Source organism: Chelon labrosus (genome assembly GCF_963514085.1).
Source record: "Chelon labrosus genome assembly, chromosome: 16".
NCBI classification, from domain to species: domain Eukaryota; kingdom Metazoa; phylum Chordata; class Actinopteri; order Mugiliformes; family Mugilidae; genus Chelon; species Chelon labrosus.
Window position 1 is genome coordinate 10,523,651 of NC_140349.1, and position 24,343 is coordinate 10,547,993.

A 24,343-nucleotide genomic window follows, 5' to 3' on the forward strand; every position below is an offset into this window, starting at 1 on the left:
CAAAGAAGAAATTAGAAGATGAGCATTCTTTAAGGCTCTCTAATGCACAAGTTAAGGCTCCTATAAACGTGTGCATAAGTGGAAAAGACAAACAAAGCAACGCAAAGGTTCCACTTCACCAGCGTTGCACTTCACCTTGCTGCAATTCCAGACTGAAATCTATACACTCATGCCATGACATGAAAGACCACCGGCCTCTGGATCATTTTTCCTTCCATAAAAGCAAAACCTCAAAACCCTGTTTCCGCTGACTCGCTGCTTTTATTCCCTCTTGGATGCAGAGCGGCAGAGGCAAACTGGTTCAAGGAGGGATGAGTCTGGGAAGACTGCTGCACTGTTCCATTCGCCGGCCAAACCGACAACCGGCCGTGCCTTCTGCATGATGTTAACAGCGCTGACCAGAAATTAGAGTATGGAGAGCCACTGTGAAATTTTGATGCAATTATATGATCTGTGACACATCGTTTTTTTGTGTGTGTGTGTGTGTGTGTGTGTGTCACTGCCTGGCAATGAGGCTAGTTGCTTCACCAGCTGGAGATCTGGCAGAGAGTTAACTTGGGCTTTCAGTAAATCAATACGTGTGGTTAACCAGCGAGGAAAAACAGACTTCATGCGCTTTATAGGCCGCTTCCCTCGTACCGTATATCACGGATACTGATGATGAGTTTAAATAGGACTGGGTCTTTTATAGATAAATATAAATCTGGATTTTCGGGGCAATAATGGGGTATTTTAAGTGTTTCTCTACGGGGCAGCTGCACGTTTTAAAGTGAAAACGACATTTACTGCCAAAACTGCCAAAACTTGGAAATACAAAGGTCTATGTAGTGTGCAATCACACTTGCAAAGATGTAGCCAAAAACATCTCATGTGCAATATCTGCATTATACGCATGCACCGATCTGGCATAACATTATGACCACTTACAGGAGAACTAAATAACACTGACAACGCAATGTTCTGCTGGGAAATGTTTGAACCTGGCATTTATTCGTGCGGATGTTACTTAGACATGTACCAACCACCTAGACCAGACAGGGCACCCCCACCCCATAGCAATGACACTCCTTGATGGCAGCAGCCATCCCCAGCAGGATGCAGCCTGACACAGGCGCACACACACAAAAACGGTTTAGGAACAACTCAAAAAAACATGAAAAACAGCACAAGGTGTTGACCAGGCCTCTAAATTCACTAGATCACAAACTGATCAAGTATCAAGGATGATCCACAGAGGTTTAATTAAGGAGGTTTCAAACTTTAGTAAGTGAAAATGCATGTTTAGCTTCACTGTGTATGAACTATTTGAATAAAGATTATTTTGTTCCTTATCATTTAACAGTCCAGGGTGAAGGGATTAATTTTTTCATTTGTCATTTTTACATGTATTTATATTTCCTTTATACTTTTGTTTCAATCAAAATGGGTGATTACTCTCTACATCTCTATCCAAATCAGTTTTTGCCATAATTACAAAATATACCTGTCTATCCAAAATGCAAATGGTCCCAAAACTTTACCAAGAAAACGAAAAAGAAAGTCCTGAATTTAAAAGTTGAACAGTTCTTTCAGCATTTTCACATAAACTCTAATAGCCAAGCATTTCTTTTTCTAACCAATATGGCACAATAGATATTACAGGATTATGTTGGTTTGAGATCAACAAAACCCCGATTGTGCCATTAGTCAATTTTATGTTGGAGCACAAGTGAGGAAAATGTGGGTGGAAAAACTACTGCTCTGCCTTTCTTCAACATCTGCCGTACAAATACCATCTAATACTTCAGTAAACCATTTTAATGGATGAGATTTGTCTAATTCAAGTAGGAAAAGCACAAGTAAAACCCGACAGAATTGACGGCGGCTCTGGAGAGTTGAGTCGGCTCAGTAAACCGAGACAGAGAGCCAGCATGCCCAAGACAGTGGAACCAGCTCAACTGAATGAAACGGTTATTACTGATGTTATGTCTGTGGGAATAGAAAAGACTATTTCCCATCATCTGTCTGTTCATCCAAATGACCAGGTTTGTGTTCCTGCAGAAACAGTTACATGTTTCCTAATATGTTCTACATATTGAAAAAAATCAAACTTGAATGTTGTTTTGTTTTAGCTTGATTTCACTCTCATATTTACAAATTTATATGTAAAAAGGGCGTGGGATTAAAATAAAATTACACGTCTTTGGGTAGTATAGGGTTAATTAAGCGTGTTAACTAGCTTTATCAATCTATTAAGACTATGTGAGTTATACATTAGGTATAAAAAGGCGTAATGCTAAGTCTGAAACTAAACCACTGGAATGTAAAGTTATACTGTAGGAGAACAAAGGTGAATCTGTTTCCTAGCTCTTTTAACCACTTTGTCGTCTTCTAAAGTGGGTCATAAATTCCCAAATTGAGTCATATTTTAAACCTGAAAACCTCTCATTCCAACACAGGTATAACTTTCAGTGCCAGTGTACATTTAAAAAAAAACAGAAAAGAAAGTCAAATGAGGTGAGTGAGGACTTTTGTTGAAACTGTCCAGTCTTGCGTAGTCTCCTCCCAAACCGTTTGTTGCTCCACATGGTTTCCCAGACACATTGCAAAGACAGACTCATTTGTCTAAAGGCTTTAAGTTTTGGAGAGCTGCTCGTCTGGACTTCTGTAAAATAATACGGGCTATTTTCAGCCTTGTGAATGATCCACACAGGCTGTAACCAATTAGCTTTATTAATCCTGCCAATATGAAGTATAAAGTCACTTTTCCTACTGTGCAGACTTTATGTAAGAAGTCTTGTTACTTGTATTCTAATGTTGGCATTAACACAAGCTTTCTAAACACTGCCATCTTGAATTTCTGACAGTTATGTACATAATGATTGATTCAGGCTTTTCATGTTAGAGCAATTTACCGCATAATGAAGCTGAAATAATAACAGCTTCAACAAACTAGCAGAAGTTTGTCTACACATCTGGCAGACACAGAGCAATGGTAGGATGTTGACGATTTAATCTCCACTAAATCCTGCAGGAAATATCTGTTTGCACCTTGTGATTGAAATGTACAGAGTGATGGGCTTAGAGAGATCTATTAGCAGAAACGCAAGGTAGTCTTGAATGATTCCTGCTTCATTTAGGGAGAGGGTCCACTTCAATGGAGTCCACCATGATGTGTCGCCATGTTTCTATCCAACCCCATCTGTTCTTTTGTTGTTGTTAGCACTTACCGTTAGCTTGAATGTATAAGGATATTATTTGGTTGCATTCTGCTAACTGACCACTAGATGTCCCTACATCCTACACACTGGAGCTTTAATAAATTTAAATGTAAGGTAAAAATCAATTTTGACATTTATTCACAACATCGTAAAGAAACTCTGATACATTTGTAAACAGAGAACAATTCAAGGAACATCTGATTAATAATAGTATTTCAAAGTTCATGTGTCTTTTTCTCGGCGTCCTCAAACCACTGTCGTTTGGTTCGACCTTCGGCTTCACTAACCCACCAGAACAACGTAGGTTCGTGAGAAAACTGGACAGTAACCACAGTAAGAAGCATGAGTGTCTCTGGTTTGCCTGGTCAGTACCAGTAGGACCTCCGGTGCCTTCTGTTTTCTTGGATACCCATTCTCTCCATGACCTCCTCCTCCAGGGTTTTTAGAGATGGTACATAGGTCTTTTCTAGAGCGTCTTCAGGACTTGTATCTTTAGGCCCATCTGTGAAGGTAAAAGGCGAAATAAATATAATACTAAATGACATGGAAAGTATTGGTCTAAATTTCAACATTTGACCAAACCCTGTTGATGGTTCGAAGACAGTTTTTCATCATGAAAATGCCCAAAGTTCTTCAGGGAAAATCTTAAACTTGAATTGGTACAAAGTAACAGGAATGACGTCACTGAATGATTGTTAAACACTGGAAAAAGTTCTCACTTCCCATGTGTCTTGTAGTTTAGAAAGAAAAATTTCTTCCACTGTTAAACGGATCAACTGCATCACGCAGAAATCTATTTATGGTATTGAAGTCTGCGCAGGGTGGAAAAATAAACAATAGCTGGTTTTAATGTGCTGACTCTTAGCTACACCTGGAATAAAGAATCCCCTTCCAATCAAAACATGCACCAACACTCTTACCTTTCCACTGTTGTGGCACGATGCCATCTCGTCGTTCAACAATAGGTTTTGGGATGATTCGACCCGTCCTGACTGACACTCTGACTTTCTCACCCTCTTCTGTGTACTTCCACTCCACCTGAGCGGGCCTCCTGGAGGAGTAAAGGAGTATAACTGGGTTCTTAAGATATCAAAGATCAGGTGCATTTGTCTAAATAATGTCAGATTACAGATCTTAATCCTTAAATGATTGCTGTACTATGACTGCATTTATTTGAAATGTTGATGTTGAGGAACAACAAGGATCAACTACAGATTACAGATGCAGAAAGACAACTGAAATGAAAGACAACATCTAACCTTGTAATTGTTTTCCCTGCAGGTTTGTATTTCACTAGTAGTTCTTATTATATATAGAGTTACATCTTTAACTTCAGCACAAAGACTGCCTCCGGCTTATTTAAGGTCCTGACATGGTTGTGCATGTGTAAAGCCACAGTTTTAACTCATGACTGTGGTTCAGCTTACCGTACCTGTCTGAGGGGTCAATGAGGGCGACATCGCGAAGCAGAAGCGGAGCCTCACTGGCAATGTAGGTCCCACGGTAATCCCCAGATTTTCCAACAAACCTGTAATGCTGAAGGCAGAGGACAGTAGTTCACAGTCTTGATGACCAAAATACTCCCCACATATCTGGCTCCCTCTGGTGGAGCTAAAAAAAAACCAACTACCAACTTTATCTTTTTTTTTGCCGTTAGATAAGAATACATTTATAATAAAGTAACAGAAATAAAACAATTCAAAAGAGACAAACGTGTACAGACTGCTAACACGTTGATCACTTCCTTACTGTGTTCAGTCCCTCCAGGATAACCCAGTTTCTGCGTCTGAAGACTTGGGTCACTTTTCCCTGCTTCCCTTTGTCCTTCCCCGCAAGAATCTCGACCTGAGAAACAAATTAAGAAGAAATAATTAATTCTGTGTTTGTGGACTAACAAATATAATTAATGTATTTGATTGGAAGCAAGTACTTTTGTCAAAACATGGCTTGATCAAAAATGTTAGTTTAACAGTCACATCAATTGGATTTCTGATAACAGATCTGGCTTTTCACAGGTACTTCTCACTAGCTGCATGCACACCGATCAGCCACAACATTAAAACCACCAACCTGTTAAGTTATAAATGTAGATGATTTAATTACGATGGAATGTACCACCAAGGACTCAAAAAAAGCTACACAGAACATGGGGATGTTCAGACCGGGTCATGTACTGCCATTACCCCACGATCCAGTTGTGATGCTCACGTGCCTATGGTAGGCACTTTCGACAAGTGTACAGAGGTCTTATACTTAGATAGACTTAGACTCTGAGGTCAGCATGAGCACTCAGCTACGCAGCCTCATACAAAACAAACTTTGTGTCCTGACATCTTTCTATAAGAACCATCGTTAACTTCTTTCAGCAATTCGAGCTACAGTAGCTTGTCGGTTGGATCAGATCACACGGGCCAGTGATTTTTATAGCTTATAGCTATAGTTTCTGAGATGCCCTTACACAGTCCTTTAGCCATCATAATCTGATCATTGTCAGTCACTTAAATCCTTCCACTTCTCAAGTTCTCCTGCTTCTTCTTATCCACTAATTTCCTATCTACTACTAGTCATGCAATTCTGTGCTATTACTATATGTTATAGTAATAGTATATATATATATATATGTTTACTGCTGTGTGTCCCTCCCGCCCCCTCCTTCTTCTTGTATGTTTATCTTGCTGTTCTCTTCTGTCTTTCTTCTGTCTGTATCCGGCTGGCCTTAGGCAGATGGGTCCCTCCATATGAGCTGGGTTCTGCTCAAGGTTTCTTCCAGTTAAAATGGAGTTTTTCCTTGCCACCGTCGCCTTCAGGCTTGCTCTGGGGGTTTCAGGCCAGGTTTTTGTAAAGCGTCTTGAGACGATCTGAATTGTTATTGACGCTATATAAATAAAATTGAATTGAATTGAATTCTTACACATTAATTTTGAGGGAAAAAAATCTAATGCTGACTAATATATTCCACTCACTGAAAGCTAATCAGTGTTATTTACTTCACCTGTCAGTGGTCATAATGTTCTGTCTGATATGTGTTATGTATGTTTATACATACACCTTTGTTGTACGTATTGTGTTCAATATGTAAAAGCTTCAATATCTGAGTTTCTCACCATGTCCCCTCTGACTATAAACCAGTCATCTTTAGTTAGAGGCTCCACGAACACCTTTCTCCTCTTCGCCCCAGGAGGATTCAGCCTCTTGGCAGCCGCGGTCCACGGTCTGTTGGTGCCGTAGCGCAAATCTTTGGGCACAATCACCCTGGCTGCCATCGACAGGAGAGCTGTCAGCCTCATTGTGCTGCGGGGAAAACAAATTATACAGAGCTGTTAAGTTTTCTCAAAAAAGGCATCCTTGTCAACACTGCTGCACAGCGGCTACATAAGCTAGGCTAACGCTAGCTCTCGAAGAAGCTACGTAACGTTACGTTAGCTAAGAGCGGTTTAGATTCGTCAAACAAATCTCAAATATGGCAGCGGCCTACGTTTTCAATTTAACTATTAAAAAGTGTAGCTATAAAAGAATAAAATGAGACAGTAACTTGCAGAAAGCGCTTACCCTCCGTTGATGTCAATGTCACATGTAGCAGGGTGGACACAAACACTAACACCGGCAAGCAGCGCCACCTTCTGGACAGGAGGGTCAGGCCTGGCTTCACGCATGCGCAATGCCAGAGCTACTATTGAGTTCAGGCAACAGAGATTACATTGATTTGTGGGCAGGATGCAGGCCGCAGAGACCAGGATGACCTTCACACCACTGTAGCTGCGAACTTCAGTCCACAAACTATTGATAGGAAGTCTGCATATCAAAAAATGCGGTATTTTATTTGAAATAAACTGATAGAATACAAGAAAGATGAAAAATTGCTTTTTCCCCCTCTCGTTTGCAGTTTTACTGATATTCTATGTCTATTTTTATGTTTTCTCTGTGTCTTGAGTTATATTTCAGTATATCTGGAATTACTAAACTCATTAATGCTAAACACAATAGTTCATCTGTAAAATCTGGACTTGTTCAACGTTGAAATAAGGCTTCAATTCAGCGTGAGACCTCCCACGGTAGCAGATAAAGTGAATTATTACAAGCCTTACTGTAATTCTACTGTGACAAGGCTGGGAGATATTTTTAGCACCCAAAACACAGCAAAACAAGAGACTACAATTTCGTAAAAGCTGCAGTCGCGTAGGCACAAAGAAACGGTCATTAATCTTGTGAGCCAGAAATCGAATCAAAACTGAAATACAGCCAAAAGTTTCATATTCTCTTGGCTGTAATAAAAAGAGAAATGCATTTAAAACGTTGAGTATCTTTAACTGTGATACTCAACCAAACCTCATAACAAATTCAAAGCTGTCAGGACCAGTTACATAACTCCAGAACTAGTTCAGCATGCACAGCCTCTGGGACCTAACTGGGCCTCAAGGCTCTCTCAAGAGCAAATTATTTGTGACAACTGCATACATGTTAGTTTCATACATTTATATCTAATAGCCTATATATGTGGATTAAGAGGAACTCCAAGACTGAATATGATGGAAAAAAGAAAAACTGCAAACAATCCTGTTGATTAAAACCAATATAATAACCAAGATGAATATTTTAGGACAATCTACCTGAAATAAGCATGACACAAACACATTTTTATGTAATCAACATGTTTATTAAATGAACTGGCAACTACAATAGTAAACTAAGCAGCAGGTTAAGATGAATGGCAGCTTCTGAAAGTAACAGAGAAAGCTAAACCTTGAGATTAAATCCAGATCTGAAGTGATGCTTTGACCATTTTATATCTTGAAATTAATGGTGTGGTGAAGGGAAGGTGGCCATCTTAGACACAACATTCAGAATTATTTTTACCTTAAAAGAGCCGAGCTTTCCCGTAAGGTTTTAATTCGATAAGCTGTAGGCTAACGTTGTCAAATACGTGAAAGAACACTGAAGCGATGACGACATCCAGGCAACATGATGAACTGAGTTCGCACCAAAATGATCCACAGTGGAAAATAACGACACCGTATTTTGAACATGTTGTCTAAACAGATGTTTGAATAAAACACATCTTTAAAACATCACAACTTTGTTTCACAGTCAAAATAATAAGACCACTGAAGTAAAACAGACTCATATTCCAGTTAAGAGGGCGGGAAACAAAGAAAGAGGGGAAAAAAAATAAATGTCAAATCAAAATTTTACAGATGTTTCGCTCCTTATATTCTTTCAAGATGCATGGACAATTTCTGCAGTAAATTTCCAACCTGAATGAGCTGAACATATTTGGCACAACCAATTACTGAATGCAATCTGCAATTTTGACAGTACCAAGCAATGGCAACACTACTGTGAGCAATATAGGAAGTTATAATATTAAAACTGCAAGTTGAGTTTTTGTCTTGAAAGAGGTTGCCAGATAATTACCTAGAAAAAAAAAAAAGAAGGTGGCAACAAATAACATTCCCCCCTTGCAACAGTAATTTCCTCCGTTCCAGCTCGACTTTAAACGCATCAAGCTCAGACGCAACAACATTCAGGAATGTCTTTCTGCTCATAACAACGCACATCATCGGCTAAAGTGATGTTAAAGAGAGATCTGATAGTAGTTCAAATGGGGATATTCAACATTTCTGAAATTTACCACATAATTTGGTCACCTGCAACAAAGCACACACACACATACACACACACCAAAGCAACAAAACCTGTGTTGCATAAAACTAGACGATGATTAACGGGGCAGAAAGGGGGGAAAAGAACTCCGAAAGTGCAACTCATCATGTATCCAGAGAAAGAATAAATGATTGAAATGAAGCGGAGAAGCTAGGTGAAGGAAAACAGTAAATTTATGAACTAAAGCTGAGAGCGTGGGTGAAAATTTGTTCTGTTTCTGTACAATGTTGACGTTTCCAAACAACCAAATGAGACCATTTAGTCAAATAAATGTACTTTTTGTGAATTAAATGCATTTTTTATTTATTTATTTACGATATATTCTGTGATATTCAGTGTTTATTCCCTCTAAACTGAAAGATGTTTTGACACCTAGCATTCAGTCTTTGTAATTGTGTAATTGCACTTAGAAATAAAAAATATATACACACCAAAATCCCATTTATAAATGAGCCTTAAAGTGCTCGGTTCAATTGTTTGAAATCTGATTAGCAAACTTTTTTTTGTTTCTGGGATATATGATACCCCAAAAATGGCAAATTATGATTTGTTTGTCTCTCAATACAAACACTCTGGTGTTTTTGTCTTTTTAAATTCTCCTACTTAATTAAACAGCTGAATTCCTGCAGGTTTTGAGTTGCTTAAATTCCAGAGAGAAGCATCGAAAGGTTGTTGGTTTTCTTCTGAGTTGACGTTAAGCGCTGTCTGTCACAGGCTGCAAGGAGAACAGGGGAGAGCAATTAGAGGAGTTATTTTAGCCATTTTCTCTTATTCGTTTAGTGTCAGTGTACAACTTTCACGTGGATGGAAATATAGAGGCAAGTTGCATTCATGTTGTTCTGCTTTAATGGAAGAACTTTGTTTTCAACTTTCAGGATAAGGATTCTCTGTTGGTATCTGTTGGTTTTGGCAAATATGCAGCTTTAATTATTGCCATATTCAGCATTTAAATGTCAGAGCACGCAAATATAACTACAGTAAATGTTCACTGTGAACCTTAATGTCTGTAGTTTAGCAGACAGCAGCTGCTTGGAAGTAAATCTTAACATATATTGCAAGTTGATTCTCTTAAAATTAACAAAAAAGTCCAAAATTACATTTCAAGTCCATAATAAGTCCCAATCCCTGCTGGTAATCAACATTAATAAGCAGCGTCTCACCTTATCTGCTGTTAGCTGGCCCCCTGCTGGAGCGTTTTCCTGGGCCTCTGGTTTAGACTCGCTCAGTGAGGAGGGAGCAGTTGCCTTGGGTCCAGCCACATCGTTAAGCTTGGCCTCCGTGTTCGACTTGTTGCCGTCCACCTTAGAGTCACCTTCCGCCTCTGTGTCCTTTGGCCGCTTGGGAGATGCCTGTGAAACGTAAGTGTCAACTGGACGTTTAGCGGACCGTGACTGCCAAGCTCTAAACCTGGAGTTCCTGACAGATGGAAGGAAACCTCACCTCTGTAGACTCCTCTGCTTTTCGTTTGGTTCCTCCCCTCTCATTCTTCTCGTCGATGACAAGGGCGCCTTCGTCCTCGTCACTGCTGCCCTCGGCATCTGCTTTCTCAGAACTGCCTGTATCCCCTGTTCCTTCCGATGCGTTGTCCTTCTTTGATGACTAAAGGCAGACATGTTAGTTCAAAACGAGGAACCCAAGACTAGATCAGAGTGAAAGCAACATCAGGGCTGTATGTCATATGTCATCTACATCCTCATTCCTCCTTCCTAGTGCTACTACAGGTTACCATACTGTCTAAATCCTTGCATTTCTATGCCAACATAATGAGGTCATCTCTTTTTCTTTATTTTAAAAATGAAGCGAGATATACCCAGAGTAGAAACAAACTGACTGTAAACACTGCATCCTAAAAATCTAAGTACCTCATAGGCTTCATGCGTGACAGTGGGGTTGTTCTCAATCTCCCAGAGCCCCTCAGCAAATCCTTTCCTCTTGTTTGCTTTTCCGAACTTCTCCTTGCACTCCTCATACGGGAACAGATCCTTGGCACCCAGGAAGGCCCTAGAGATGTTAAAAATAAATAAATAAATAAATAAATGCGTCAAGTCTCTGCCATCATTTAATCTCCACGCGGTTTAACAATGTCAAGATCATCACAAAACACTCACGTCTCATGCGTCCCAAAGAAGAACACCTGATACTTGTTTGAGGGCGTTTTCACGGCCCCTTCAGGTAACTCATCAATCTGTGAATTAAGAAAACGGGGTCTTAAAATGGGATGCTAGCTCTCTGGAAAATAAAACAATAAAGTCGAACCTTAAGCAAACCAAGGAGACCAAACAAGAGTCACATATGTGAGGTTCACCGTGGGCGAATTACTTTCATTATCAATGAATCACTTAATTATCAATCAGGTGTTTTGTTAGAACAAAAGGCCAAAAAATATGACGCAAAGAGAGAGGAGGAGCTTTTGATCTTGTTGGTCAGAACATATCTGGTGTCTTTCCTTGAAAAAAAAAAGACTCACACGATTGATTATCTTAAGCATTTGAATGCATAATGAATGAAAGGTTTCAGCAGTAAGGATCTTAATGCTAAATTAGGTTTATAGGACTAGACATGTATTGATTTGCTTGATTTAAACTAATAACAAAGCCAATTGGAACAGGGATCGCTGTTAACATCCTTGCAGTGCACCGTTTGGCCCTGCCAATCAGACAATATTTATGTGCGTTTAAAAAAAGAAAAAGAGCACAGCAAGACACTGCAGACAGGAAACCACTATTATTATTATAGGCAAGCAGAGCGTCCGTTAGCCTCTGCCAGGCGGGCCTTTTGGCATTCCCAGATAGGACCACTGTGTCGGGATAGGTGGGGCAAGGCCTGTGGCCTGTTGACAAGAGGCAGGACTGATAAGACTGAGAAAAAGGAGGGAAGAGGCACAGATCAATACTGACACTAGTTTCACTATTTTGGGGTAAAAGTGCACATTCTTATTTAGATGTACATTTAATGAACCAAAGGTGAGGTTGTTGGTTGGCTTTTTTTTTTTATGTTTAGAGGTTAAATCATTCATTTGTGTGAATGGTTGCCACATCAAAAGCAGAAACACTGAAAGTGCAATCCAGTGTTTCCTTTTCAACTGCACAGGCCAGATGTGGTTGGGGATTATGTGTTGTTTTGTTTCCACATTTTTTTAACTGCAGTGCTGTGTACCGTGCATAACTGTATTGATTATTTTTTATCCTGCTTTTAGTTTGAAAACAGTTACATAAGGTTACCATGAAAGCTCAGAGTGATGGTGTGTTTTAGAGGAAAATATGACTTTATAGTTCACATGTTGTTCTGAATAACTAGGAAAGACTGACGTTAATGCCCGGCTAGCATGTGTTTAAAGGCTGGATAGTCATTATGTTTCAGGCTTGTATCAGTTTTTTATTAGCAACGGACCAAGTTTTAATGCCATGGAAGAAAATGACGTTGATGAATGAACGTTACAAGCAAATACACAGTTACCTTCTGCAACAAGTGTGTGGGCAGGCATGTTTACAAAGTATCAACGGTACACAAGCAGCCATTAGCCTGAAATGCAACAGTTAAAAAAAAAAAAAGAAGAAAAGAAATAAAACTTATTTGGCGACTAGCTAAGTTACACAGCGCGGCTTCGTGTCTGTGTGCTCTGATAGCGGGACTCCAACGGACAGTTAGCTGCTGGCTAGACGTTAGGCAAGTGCACGAACATGGCCGTTAATTTGTGGCTAACGTTCGGTTGCTCCTTCTAACGAAAAGCTTAAAGTTACAATTAGCCTAACAGGCCCCCTGGGAGACGAAAGCGGCGAATGAAAAGCGGCAATAAACAGAAGCCAGCAGCGATATTCAAATTTAGTTATCAGCGTTAGCGCATTGAGGTTTTTCCTACAGGATGAATCACCTGAAAGAAATGTGGAACTGTGTACAGTCGATGGTGCAGTTTGCTCTCCGTGTGTGGATGCTTGGCAACGTTAGCTAGCCCAGCTAGGCTAACTCATGGTAGCTAACTAGTGTTAGGCCTCGCAGGTAAACAAGCGATAGGAGCATGCAGCCAGAAAAGAACACCAAACCTATAGATGGGAACAAGATATATAAGGACGGGTGCTTACCCTCGCAGGCCAGTGTGGATACCCCTTCATTTTAGCAAACACGAGATCTCCAGGTTTATATTCCTTTTGCCTATTGGACCTCGGCATGTTTCTGGCAGAAATGGCTTGCTATGTCAGATATGTGAGTAATTAATGCACAGTGGTGGTTTTAACGTGGTGCCGCCGTATCCGTAGTGGTAAACACCTGCAAACAAGCCAGGCGTCGGTTTGTCATCCAAATTAACCAGGCGCGGAAAAATTGGAGCGAAAACGCGACAGGCGACTTTTTACCGGCGGATTCAATGCAGTGCACCTGAGCCACGACCGAGAATAAATTACGGCGTTCAGTTTCCACGGGAAAGCGCGGTAAACGAACTATTTAGTGTTATCGCTGTCCCACAATCCACTAGCTCGTCCCTCGGTCTATTTGGGTTTGAAATTGAAACCCGCTTCCCTCTTTGCAGACGCGCCCCCAGCACCTGCACAAATAGCGCCTCTGTCGGTCAAAGCGTCACAAGTCAACGTCTCAAATAGGAGGCAACTTCAAGAGCTAACATTAAAGAAGCAAGATGTTTACTTTTAGCCATGCAAAAGTAAATTGACCCGGGACAAAGATGAACTGCTGGTTCACTATAAAAACACACTCCTTTGTGCTCTTTGCAGTTTTTCAATGCAGGGATACAACCCAAACATGTAGTCTGTGTTCACATGCAAGAGAGAAATATAAGTTTATGAGCATATATGCATGATAATAAATTATTATATCACATATGGAGTGGACATGAGATATAACGTGTGTGGATAAATATGTCTGATGTAAATGGTTATATACAAATATATAGAGGTAAGTATATGAGCATCAAACTAGATAAATATCTATAAATAAAAACTAGATTTATGTATATGCAACATTTAAGCTAAAAAATAAATAATTAAGGTTTAATATTTTGACTCACATGCCCTACTCACAGCTGGGGCTCCTGGTCAGCGACAATGGATCTACCATAAGGCCCTTATTTAGTTAATGGTGTGGCGCATATTTCAAACTTCTATGAAGCTTTGGAACCAGGATTTTTGAGGACAAAGAAGGCAACCAGGAGCAATGACCCTCTCTTAGTTTGCTCGCATCTCAATTTGTAATCACTGGTACTTAAGGGTGGATCAAGAGAATATTGATATCACTTAGCATACAACGTTATCGATCAAGATGGCAGCACGTGCACATCACGAGGCTCAGTGTCTTACCAGCAGGCATGCAAACTCCTCACCTTTCGGCGAAATTCGCCGTTTTCAATCCAAATTGGGTGACTTATGTGATTCGTGCAAATCCGAGGAGAAAATATATTTTTTTTGGGGGGGGGGGGGTAGCCTACTCGTTGAGTAAATAATAATAATTATGATCTCTCCATTAACTCCCGTTCATATTTTTTCGAAAGAAGTAGAAGGGCGGGACTTCGGCTCTCTATTAAACATGCACAGACTTTACCCGCCACTTGCAAGCGCTATGCACGTCACCGATCAATACCGCAGTACGTTACAGCAATTCATTAATTCAGTCTTCGACAAGGGAGAAGCAAAAGAAGACGTTCAGACGCCGGAAATCAAACCTGAGGTAAGATGCAAACGAACCACCTTGCTTATTATTGTGTCTAACAGAATAGCACACTATTTGCAGAAAACTGGACAAAACTTCTTTCTATAAGCTTTCTATTAGGCTATGTGTTGGAACGACGCCTAGGCTATTATCATATAATCGCCCTCTTACTGTACGTGTAGGCCTATGTGTCAGTTATGTTCAATTATACAAGCTAAGACGTCTGATTCGTAGAGAAACGCAAGCACCCACGCCATAAGTGTATCTAGATTAGCTATGTACCAAAAATGACATTTTACCGTGACTCGAAGCTAAGTGAGATCCTAGTTCTAGCTATAAGCTAGTCTGCCTATATTGAGCATCGATTGGAGTTGAAAAATCAACAAAGCAGATGTCCGATCAAATCAACCTTTATTAATCCCAGAGAAAGCTGTTTTGAATTGTAGTTAATACATTTAGTACATTAATACATTTAATACATTTAGTGCGCCAGATAGAGTAGACCGCGGGTCTGACACAGTAACAGGCATCATGTTTAATAAGCCGCCTTTCCCCCCCTTTTTTTAATGAAACCACCTACGATAGAGTTTACAGATTATATCCTATAATTTCATATTTTCATATCATTACCGGTGGTTCGTGTAACATTACGTTACCAAAGACGTTTAGAAGAACCTTTCTCTACCGTCTCTGAAGTTACTCACGTAGACTAATTTGTGATCGTGGCGTTATACCACCACCTTGTGGTAGTAAATATTGCGAAGTCCTAACACTTGATGAGCGTAGTATTATCATTTTTTTAAATAAAATATCCAAGTTTTTTGTACTTTATTTTGACGTTGTGTGTTTATTTAAAACGATTTATGTATAAGGATGGTATGCTACATCAGTTAATTGTGATGATAATGTAAATATTAGCTTTCCATTATGTTATGAGAATATTAAATGAGGACTGTTTAATAGTATGATAATGTATGCCAGTAATGTCCTACCTAATTTATCTTATGGCTTTATTCTAGAATGAGGGATCTAGGAGAGCAGGATGCCCTCAGGATTAACCAGCTGGATGCTGGCCTGAAGTGCTCATGGAAATGGGCCTGGTTAAAGCTGGAGATCCAAGTTCAGCTGAAAGGAGAGAAGCATGACTATCAGTTATCTGTCTTTTTTAAAAAAAATTGACAAAAAGGGCCATGCTAGATGTGTACTGTGCTGCAAAGAGATAAATTATGGCAACAAAGGCAGCCATGCTCTTCTTGCACACTGTAAAACTGATGTTCACCAGAGGAAAATCAGTGACATCAGTACAACACACAGTGTAGCCAGGGACAGCACAGGATCATCAACGTCTGCCTCAAACCAGGCTCCAGAAAAGATCAGGGAGAAGTGCCAGGCAAAAATTCCAACGCCTATTGTGCACCGTGTAGCCAATGCAGAGGTAGGGAGGGGAATGCATATCTATCTAATAATGCAAGGAACGTCTGTCTGTGTGTCACTCTGTTTGTCTGTGGCACGCATATCTCGCGAACCGTTGGCCCGATTGACTTGAAACTGGGCAGGTGTCTTGCTACGGGCACGAAGATGTGCACTGCTAAGTTTGACGTTGTTTGGATAAGAAATGTAAAATATATCGGTAAAATAGGTTTTCTCCGCTCTAATATTTCCACTACTCCAGTTGCCATGGCATCAAAAACAGCCACTTTCAGAAATTCACCAAAAACGGAGAGGAAGAGGCGGAGCATGCGCACAAATCTTGAGCACTGTTTACAAATCGGCTTTAGAAGAAACCAAACTCAAGGAGAAATTATATTTTGCCCTGGTAACCCTAATAGGCTCAATATCTTCTCCAGCAGGAAAACTAGCATGTAGTCCGCCATCTATCTATAAATCAAGAAGCGTCTGTGTGTGTGTGTGTGTGTGTGTGTGTGTGTGTGTGTGTCTGTGGCACGCATATCTCGCGAACCGTTGGCCCGATTGATTTGAAACTGGGCAGGTGTCTCGCTACTGGCACGAAGATGTGCATTGCTAAGTTTGACGTTGTTTGGATAAGAAATGTAAAATATATCGGTAAAATAGGTTTTCTCCGCTCTAATATTTCCACTAATCCTCATACACAGCACCTGTAGGCTCCCACTATAGGAATACATACTTCCGACGGGCACTGCACTAGTTATTGAAAAGCAGCATCAGCACTGTGTTTTTTAAATTAATTTTAAAATCTCTGTTCTAGGCCATGGTTCTGGGTGTGCTCGCAGAGAATTCCCTCCCATTTTCTGTTGCTCCAGTAATTGTAGAACTAGCTCAAACTCTTGCTCTGGACAGAGTGGCCCTGCAGGGTGTAAAGCTTTCAAGAACGGCAGCATCTTACAAAATGGTCAATGGCCTCGGGCAGACCTTTTCGGAGAGGACCTTCTCCAACATGAGGAGATTCCCCTTCTCTTTAAATATAGACGAAAGTACGTCAAATAACAACAAAAAGGTTAGTGTGTCTAGTATGATATTGTCTCTATTCCATTCCACCTCATAGGCTGAATCTTATTTTTACATTATATTGCATTATGGCTGCACAATAACTATTTTTCCATCACATTTCTTTTATTTGAAGGTGCTGTCGATGCTTGTGTCCTTCTACCACGATGACTTCAGGAAGGTGGTTGTTGAACATCTGGGATCCCTGGAGGTCATAAAAGCCACCGCTGCAAGTTTAGAGCGAGTGATTTGCGAATTTTTTGACAAAAACAAAATACCATGGAAACACATGGTGAGCATTTTACTGGATTCCTGTGCTGTCATGAGGGGTAGCAAGACCGGCCTTGAGACCAGAATTCATCAACACTGTCCAGGCCTGCTTGACATGTATGGAGACTCTTGCCACCACATGCACAATGCAGCCAAGAAGTTTGCTGAGCCATTTGAACGTTACCTTGAGCAGCTATTCAATGACCTGCAGACGGACCATCAGTGGTGCCCAGATCAGGTAAGAAGAAATTAATTTAATTTGAATGTTGTTTGATGTTTTCATTCTTAATTTTAGATAACTGACATGTATGATAAGTCTGTATTGTGTCTAGCCAACTACATTACCTTAAAAGCACAAATTATCTGAAAATGGCATCCTTTTTGTTTAATTTTGCCCCTATGTTGTTAAGAGCAATCAAAACTGGTCACCACTGTTTCAGTTAAGTTGGCAGGAACTAGGCATGGATAGGACCTGCACCTGGTGGATAGGACCTGAACTGATGTCTTAGAGATGGGTGTTAAAAAGGATAGGGCATTTAAGGATAGTGATAGATTAAACTCTTAAACTCTCTATTGGTCAGGTGATGTATTTCAAGGAGGTATGTGCCATTCTGAGCATTCCAGCATCCAGTCCGCAGAGGGGGTTTGTGAACCATCGATGGCTCTCCGCTTATGATGCCAGCATGGCAACATACGCAATGCTACCAGCATATAAGGTGCTATATTTTGGGTACCTAAGCACAGAGGACCAGGAACTCTACAAAGAGCCCCTGGAAGTCCTTTACACAGAGTACAGTGTGAGTCAGGCAGCAAAAGCCAGAATCAGGTTCCTACATGAAGACCTCAGCAGAAAAGGTGATGATGATCACTGGTCATATGTATATTTCAGTCATGTGCATCACAGTCATCAATGATTAGCAAGTATTGACTTTATTAACTCTTATATTTCTGTTTTTGTTTTTACAGGCATGACACAGCAAGGCAAAGACCGGAAGAGGAGGGTCTGTCAGAAGATCTGGCTTCAGGAAAAAGAAACACGGCTACAGCTCAGTGCATACATGGGCATACTGGCCATTTTTAAGGAATATGTCATGGTTTTTCAGGTGGGTGTTTATTATAAGACTTTGTAACTGTTTGTTGTACTTGTATTCAACAGCATATATCTTTTCTCACATTTTTATTTATACACAGGGTAGCCAGACATTGGTTCACAAGTTGCATGACAGACAACTTGAGCTCTTCCTGTCTTTCCTGGGCTGTTTCATGAAGGGAGAGCACTTCACTGCACTGTCACCCAGGGCACTTGCAGAGCTGGAGCTACAGGAGCATATGATTTTGCCTGCCAGGGACATGTACATTGGACAAGATGCAGACACATTCAGATCCAAAAATCCAAAACATGTTGTAAGTACTTTGCAACACATGATTTATTACTTAACCTCTTCCCTCATATTTTGAAAGAGCATGTATTATTTTTTCCAATTTTGTGGTGTACTTTATTTCAGCTGCTAAAGCCATTCTTGGAGAAACTAAGAACAGCTTACACAACCACTGCAACATATTTGCAGAAGAAGCTTCCCTTGGTCAGCCCAACCCTGATGGCTCTGTCTGCTTTGGATCCAGCTCTGAGAGGCCACTCGCAGGCAGTCATACAACTCAAGAAGTTGAGCGGACTGTTGAGTCACTTGCTACCTACCAGTGACATCCACCAAGAGATTATCAGATACAATGTGGATATGTCCTTCCCCAAATTCAACATTGGAGATTGTGTGGTGGAGTGGTGGGGGCATGTGTTTGAGAGGAGAGACAAGTATCCTGCCTTAATCACCCTGGTGAAATGTGGTCTCTCTGTTTTTCACGGCCCCAGAGTTGAATCCTCGTTCAGTCTCATGAATGAGATTATTGACGGAAGAAGTGGAAACATGAAAATTGGCACATTCAACTCCATTCAGACAGTGAAATATGCCCTTCAGGCCCGAGGAAAAACAGCCATTGAGCTGTTCCGGCGAGAGGATGTACAACATGGTGAGGTGGATCGCACATTGTGCAGAAACATCCTCTCAGCAGGAACTAGAGACAAGCATCAGAGGCAGCAGAGTCTGCTGGAGAAGAGGCAGCTGCAGACTAAATCACCTGGCAGTGCTCAAGAGAGCAAGAAACAGGCAGCTGAGGGGGAGAGGAGGGCCAGGCTGAAACATGCAGCTGTACAACGCAAACAGGCCCTTCACACTTTGGCCCAAGCCAAAAAGAAGAGACAGACATTCCTATTTCAATTGTTTTTGCCACAATAAAAGTTTTTTTTTGGTAAAAATTAGTGAATTTGTAGTCTGTTGTCTTTGTAAATCTCTGGTTTACCAAGCGGGGGGGGGGGGGGGGGGGGGGGTTCGTGGCCATTTCCCTCTTCGCGCACTCTTCTCACCTTTTTGACCCCTGACCAGTTTGCATGCCTGTACCAGATTTTGTAAAGTAGTATTGATTTACCTTGTTATCTTCAGTTCTGTCAACACTGCACATTCTGTACATAGCATACCTGTACATACTTCTTTAACTGTGTATACGCTGTGGGACATAGCACCAATGAAGCCTCAGTACTGTCACCTCTGTAAATACCTGCAGTTTCTGTAAATAATACAATTCCTGCACTTCTGGTTAGATGCTAACATAGGCTTTGCACTTGTACTCAGCCCAATGACAGTAAAGTAAATATAATCTAATATAATCTAATCTAAAAAATACACATAATAACATTTTCCACTGTAAATTGATGTTTATTCAAACTCTGGCCATTGGGGGCGTGAATACGCTAAAGTCGTTTACCGCCGGATAACTAACAGAAGAAGAAGAAGAAGAAGACTGCGCAGAAAGCTGCGCAGTTGTCGTTTTTTTTTTTCAATCGAACGATGGAGGCGAATGTTTTGATGGAGTCAAAGGACTAACGAGCTCAGTTTGTTGGCGTAACAACACATCAGAGTGCCGTATTGTGTGGTAAAATAACGTAGCGGCTGCATCGACCGATGCCGATTCATGTACAGTAATAATATTGACAGAAATTTGACTTGTGTGGGGGAATAACTGTCGGTTAGCTAACATCGTTAGCTGCGGTGGTCTAGCTTATATTAGCTAGCTCTGTGAAGTTGGGCAGTTTTTTAAATGAATCAGCTCACTGAGAGCCCTCTTTTTTAATCTGTCCTGTTTTCAATAACAGCGGAACTCCACTTGGGATTGTTTTCACTGTAGTTGTTGTTACCGTACCTTTAATTGAAGTCAGTTCGCCGAATAGCCAGTGTGAGCACGGCTTCTTGAGATCAAGTCAAGGAGAAACGGTTATCCATGTTCACGAGTTTCTGCAGATTGCTAATATTTAATAACACCAGCAACCATGTCTTTAGTCGCCTATGGCAGCAGTGATGATAGTGACTCAGAGGAAACCTCGACCTCTGCAGCACAGGGGAGAAAAACAAACGCAGGAGGGCTCTTCTCAGTCCTGCCTGCTCCTAAAAAAACAGGATCTGCAGCAGGGAGCGGTGGACCGAGCAAGGCAACACAAGCAAACTCTAAAGCACTGGACAGCGTGACAAGTAGTGATCCAGATCCCCAGCCGTCTAAGGGAGGCTTATTCTCTAGTCTGCCTAAACCGAGGAAACGAACAGACCCTGTCAAGATCACTGTACCACAGATCCAGAGACAGGACGTGAGTACTGTGTCTGTTCAGGCCTTTGATCACACATTTGGTAGCTACTGCCGCACGAGATTATAAATTCATATTCTGTGAATTTCTTGTCAATAGTCAGACTCAGACGACGATGAACCATCAAAGAAGAAACTACAACGTCCGGTAAGGAAGCCTCTCGCTGAGTAAAATGTGACCTCAGCTTTCATGTGCCAGTTTAAATGTGGAGATCCAATGGTATTATACTCTGCTGACAATCTATCTCTCAACCTGTTCTCCATCAGAGTGCAGGTTCAGGCCTGTCCTCCCTTCTCCCACAACCCAAAAACTTGACGGTGAAGGAGATGGACAGAATTCTGATTCCTCACACACTCACCAAACGGCAAGAACCTAAAGGACCCAAACCTGGAACTCCAGCTCAGGGTCTGATCGGTTCTAGCGCGTCTCCCTCCGCTATCAAAGCTGCGGCAAAGTCGGCAGCCATGCAGCTGGCCAGACAGATCGCCGCAGACGACCAGGATAACGAGGAGGACATATCCCCACAGAACTACTTCTCCCTAGAAGAGAGCCCCCAACCTCTCCCCGCAGTCATCCCAAGCTTGGACCCTGAGCCGCTAGCCCCCGCACAATTAGCTCCCACGCAATTAGCCCCCGCACAGTTAGCCCCTCCACAATTGGCCCCGGCAGAGGCCCTTCCTTTCTCAGCTCCTGATGAGCCGGGACAGTCAGACGCCCCTCTCGACTTTGGGGGGAACCATGAGGTCGCAGGTGCATGGGGAGGTCAATATCCGTATCAACAACCCATGGCAGGTCCCGAGGGTTTCCCTCCGGTAATAATGACTTTATATTATAAATACATGTCAGCCACCAGCTTGAGATTGCACCGACTGTGTTTAAATTTACTTGAGTGTTATATTAAAATGCAGTCTGCTGTTTTAGTTTATTGTAATGGCATTCAGAATGTAGGAGTGATATACTCAAACCTTTTTTCCTCTTGGACAGGGATACTATAATGAGCCATACTACCAAGAACCCAACCCTGGAGTGGAAGAAGCTGAAGAGCCCGGCCAGTCAGCCATGTTTGATGATGAAGCGGTGAGAACCGTGCTGCTTTCCATAGCAAATTACACTTTTGGAGAAGGTTATGTCATGCTTGTTTTTGCTCTGTCTTCATGTTTGCCTGTTCCCCTCCCCCCCATACAGGCTAAACAATAGCTCCTTATTCAAATAATGAGTTTGTTTTTAATATTTTCTCTCTGTCCTCCAGTTCATGCGGCTACAGGGGAAAAGAAACCGAGGCAAAGAGGAGGTGAAGTTTCTGGAGATCAAAGGGGACGACCAGCTGAGTGGCAACCAGCAGTGGATGACCAAGAACATGTCAGAGGAAAAGCAGCAACGGCAGTCTTATAGCAAGGTGACCTAACTAGCGTCCTGTTACAGTTTTGCACTGGTGAGAGCAGCCAGGTTGAGTGTAAGAGTTCTCTCTGAATTGTTTTTTAGCCTGAGGGTTTTGTCAAGTGAGTAATTTGAGAAGGGGGAAATTGTGTATGTATTCTTAAGGGACTGTGGCATTACATTCAAACAGGGAACACCTAAAGCCCTCCAGCCATAATATGTATGATGTGGTGAAGTCTGAAAATGTTTCATGTTCTCTAATGGGACGGTTTTCTAAAGGAAACTACTTTTAACCAGTCATAAACTGCAGATAGAAATAATTAGATCCAAGCCAAGAATGATTATACAAATCATGCAGCCTATCCAATAATCATAATCAGGCATGCTTAATGTGATTTAATGTAATTTTCCTTCACCTTCATGCAGAAAAAAGGAGACGGCCCTACAGGACAACAGCGACGCAAGCATCAGATAACATATCTCATTCACCAGGTGAGTGCGGCTGGCGTCCAAATGGCGCTTTTAGCATTTTGCATAATGAAAATCTGTCCTTGCTCACGTGTTAGTGTGTCAGCACAGTTGCTCAGAGTCCATGTTCATCCAACATAGTTTCAAGTAAGAAAAGGAGACTAGTCAGAGGACTTCTTCTTTTATCTGGATGTACAGAGGCTATTTCCCCCACAAGTCTCTAAAATCTTGAAGTAGGATTTCAGAGTTCAGTTAAATATACTGATATAGTTTAGCTCAGTGGAAAGCAGTTTGCAGTCCAAGAATAACTCGAAATGTGCGAATAATTTTTTTAGCTGGCTTTAAAAGTGAAACAAGAGAACGGAAGTCAGGCTTTTGAGGAGTCTGCACCCTCGGTGCGACATGTCTGCACACATCCCTCTCCATGCCACATTTGTGCTGAGCTAATCTCAAGACTTGCATTGACTACTGTGTGCTTGAGATTTATACAGCAAGCTGCGAGAAAACCTCTTTGGCACAATGCATTTGGACAGGATAAAAATAGCCAAGAGGTTTCTCTTAAGTTGGTCAGTGAGTGTTATTCATAGTCAACGCTGAGGATATTCAAGCTGCACGTCCAGGCGTTCGTTTAGCTCCTCTGAATCAGTTCCTGTACGTCTCTGGTAATCTGACCCCACAGGGAGACTCTTCATACTCATTACAGAATGCAAAATCATTGTGAACACACTGGATTGCTTATGGTTCAAATGACCAAGAATATATTTGTTCCCTTCCAGGCAAAGGAACGTGAGCTGGAGCTGAAGAACAGTTGGGCAGATAACAAGCTAACCCGCCGGCAGACCCAGGCCAAATACGGTTTCTAATCCTCCTTAACTGTGGACTCTGGTGGTTTAACACATAAACCCTGCATCACAAGTTAGAGTAGAGCTTTCCAGATTTACCTAAATAAAGGGATAAATTGTGTTTAGGAAAAAAATATACAAACCTTGATACAGATTTTTCCTCCTGCCCTCCATCCTGTATTTGTGTTGAAACGTTAATATTCTATTGTTTGATAAGGTGTTCAGTCCCAGATCTAAAATCCAGTCACGGACGCTACGCTCTCCTTTCACAGTAAATATAGGCGCAGAACGTACACAACAATGTGAATATTTTGGCAGAAAAGATGTTATGTGACCCTGAAACGGCAATTATAAATGTTCTTCCTTTGAATGCGTTTGCCTTCTGTTCGTGGTGTGTACTTTGCGTGGAAACATGCAAATCTACACTGAGGTTTGGTTCTCCGGGAAAAATGTTGCTTGTGGAGAAGTGAGCTGAGGTCGTTATGGAGTTTTGGAATAAATGATGTTAGAATACACACGTCGCAGAGGTTAGGCTCTTTCAAATATTAGGCTTCAGCAGGTCTCGTTTAAACATGGACAAAGTTTTTATACTGGCACTGGCATTCCAAATTACTTACCCTACTCTTGTTTACCTCATTTGTGTTGTGCAGTTAAAATTTATGAATAAATCAGTATTTTCCCTTTGCTTCTTACCTTTAAATGCAGTTTTTGGTTCAGTT

The 24,343-nt window shown here is 41.3% G+C and overlaps 4 protein-coding genes across 4 annotated transcripts; 2 read left to right on the forward strand and 2 right to left on the reverse strand.

Moving 5' to 3' along the window:
- Nucleotides 1-3,268: 3,268 nt before the first annotated feature.
- Nucleotides 3,269-6,939, reverse strand: mrpl24 (mitochondrial ribosomal protein L24). Its single transcript, XM_084562797.1, has 6 exons — nucleotides 6,750-6,939; nucleotides 6,305-6,491; nucleotides 4,950-5,045; nucleotides 4,633-4,736; nucleotides 4,121-4,251; nucleotides 3,269-3,702 (listed from the first exon to the last, which is right to left on the reverse strand). The coding sequence occupies exons 1-6, from the start codon at nucleotides 6,851-6,853 to the stop codon at nucleotides 3,566-3,568; spliced, it is 759 nt and encodes a 252-aa protein (XP_084418923.1). The 5' UTR covers nucleotides 6,854-6,939; the 3' UTR covers nucleotides 3,269-3,565.
- A 529-nt stretch (nucleotides 6,940-7,468) lies between these two features.
- LOC311501658 (hepatoma-derived growth factor-like) lies at nucleotides 7,469-13,399 on the reverse strand. The gene is made up of 6 exons (XM_084563616.1): nucleotides 12,941-13,399; nucleotides 10,970-11,046; nucleotides 10,724-10,862; nucleotides 10,302-10,460; nucleotides 10,022-10,210; nucleotides 7,469-9,576 (listed from the first exon to the last, which is right to left on the reverse strand). Exons 1-6 carry the CDS (start codon nucleotides 13,025-13,027, stop codon nucleotides 9,556-9,558), a joined length of 672 nt encoding a protein of 223 aa, XP_084419742.1. The 5' UTR covers nucleotides 13,028-13,399; the 3' UTR covers nucleotides 7,469-9,555.
- Nucleotides 13,400-17,371: 3,972 nt separating this feature from the next.
- LOC311500980 (uncharacterized protein) lies at nucleotides 17,372-19,540 on the forward strand (the record flags this gene model as incomplete). Its single annotated transcript, XM_084562619.1, has 3 exons — nucleotides 17,372-18,352; nucleotides 18,441-18,653; nucleotides 18,755-19,540. Exons 1-3 carry the CDS (start codon nucleotides 18,218-18,220, stop codon nucleotides 19,538-19,540), a joined length of 1,134 nt encoding a protein of 377 aa, XP_084418745.1. The 5' UTR covers nucleotides 17,372-18,217.
- Nucleotides 19,541-20,093: 553 nt separating this feature from the next.
- prcc (proline rich mitotic checkpoint control factor) lies at nucleotides 20,094-24,316 on the forward strand. Its single transcript, XM_084563237.1, has 7 exons — nucleotides 20,094-20,940; nucleotides 21,037-21,084; nucleotides 21,204-21,749; nucleotides 21,922-22,014; nucleotides 22,187-22,333; nucleotides 22,741-22,806; nucleotides 23,559-24,316. Exons 1-7 carry the CDS (start codon nucleotides 20,629-20,631, stop codon nucleotides 23,643-23,645), a joined length of 1,299 nt encoding a protein of 432 aa, XP_084419363.1. The 5' UTR covers nucleotides 20,094-20,628; the 3' UTR covers nucleotides 23,646-24,316.
- The last annotated feature ends 27 nt before the right edge of the window (nucleotides 24,317-24,343 follow it).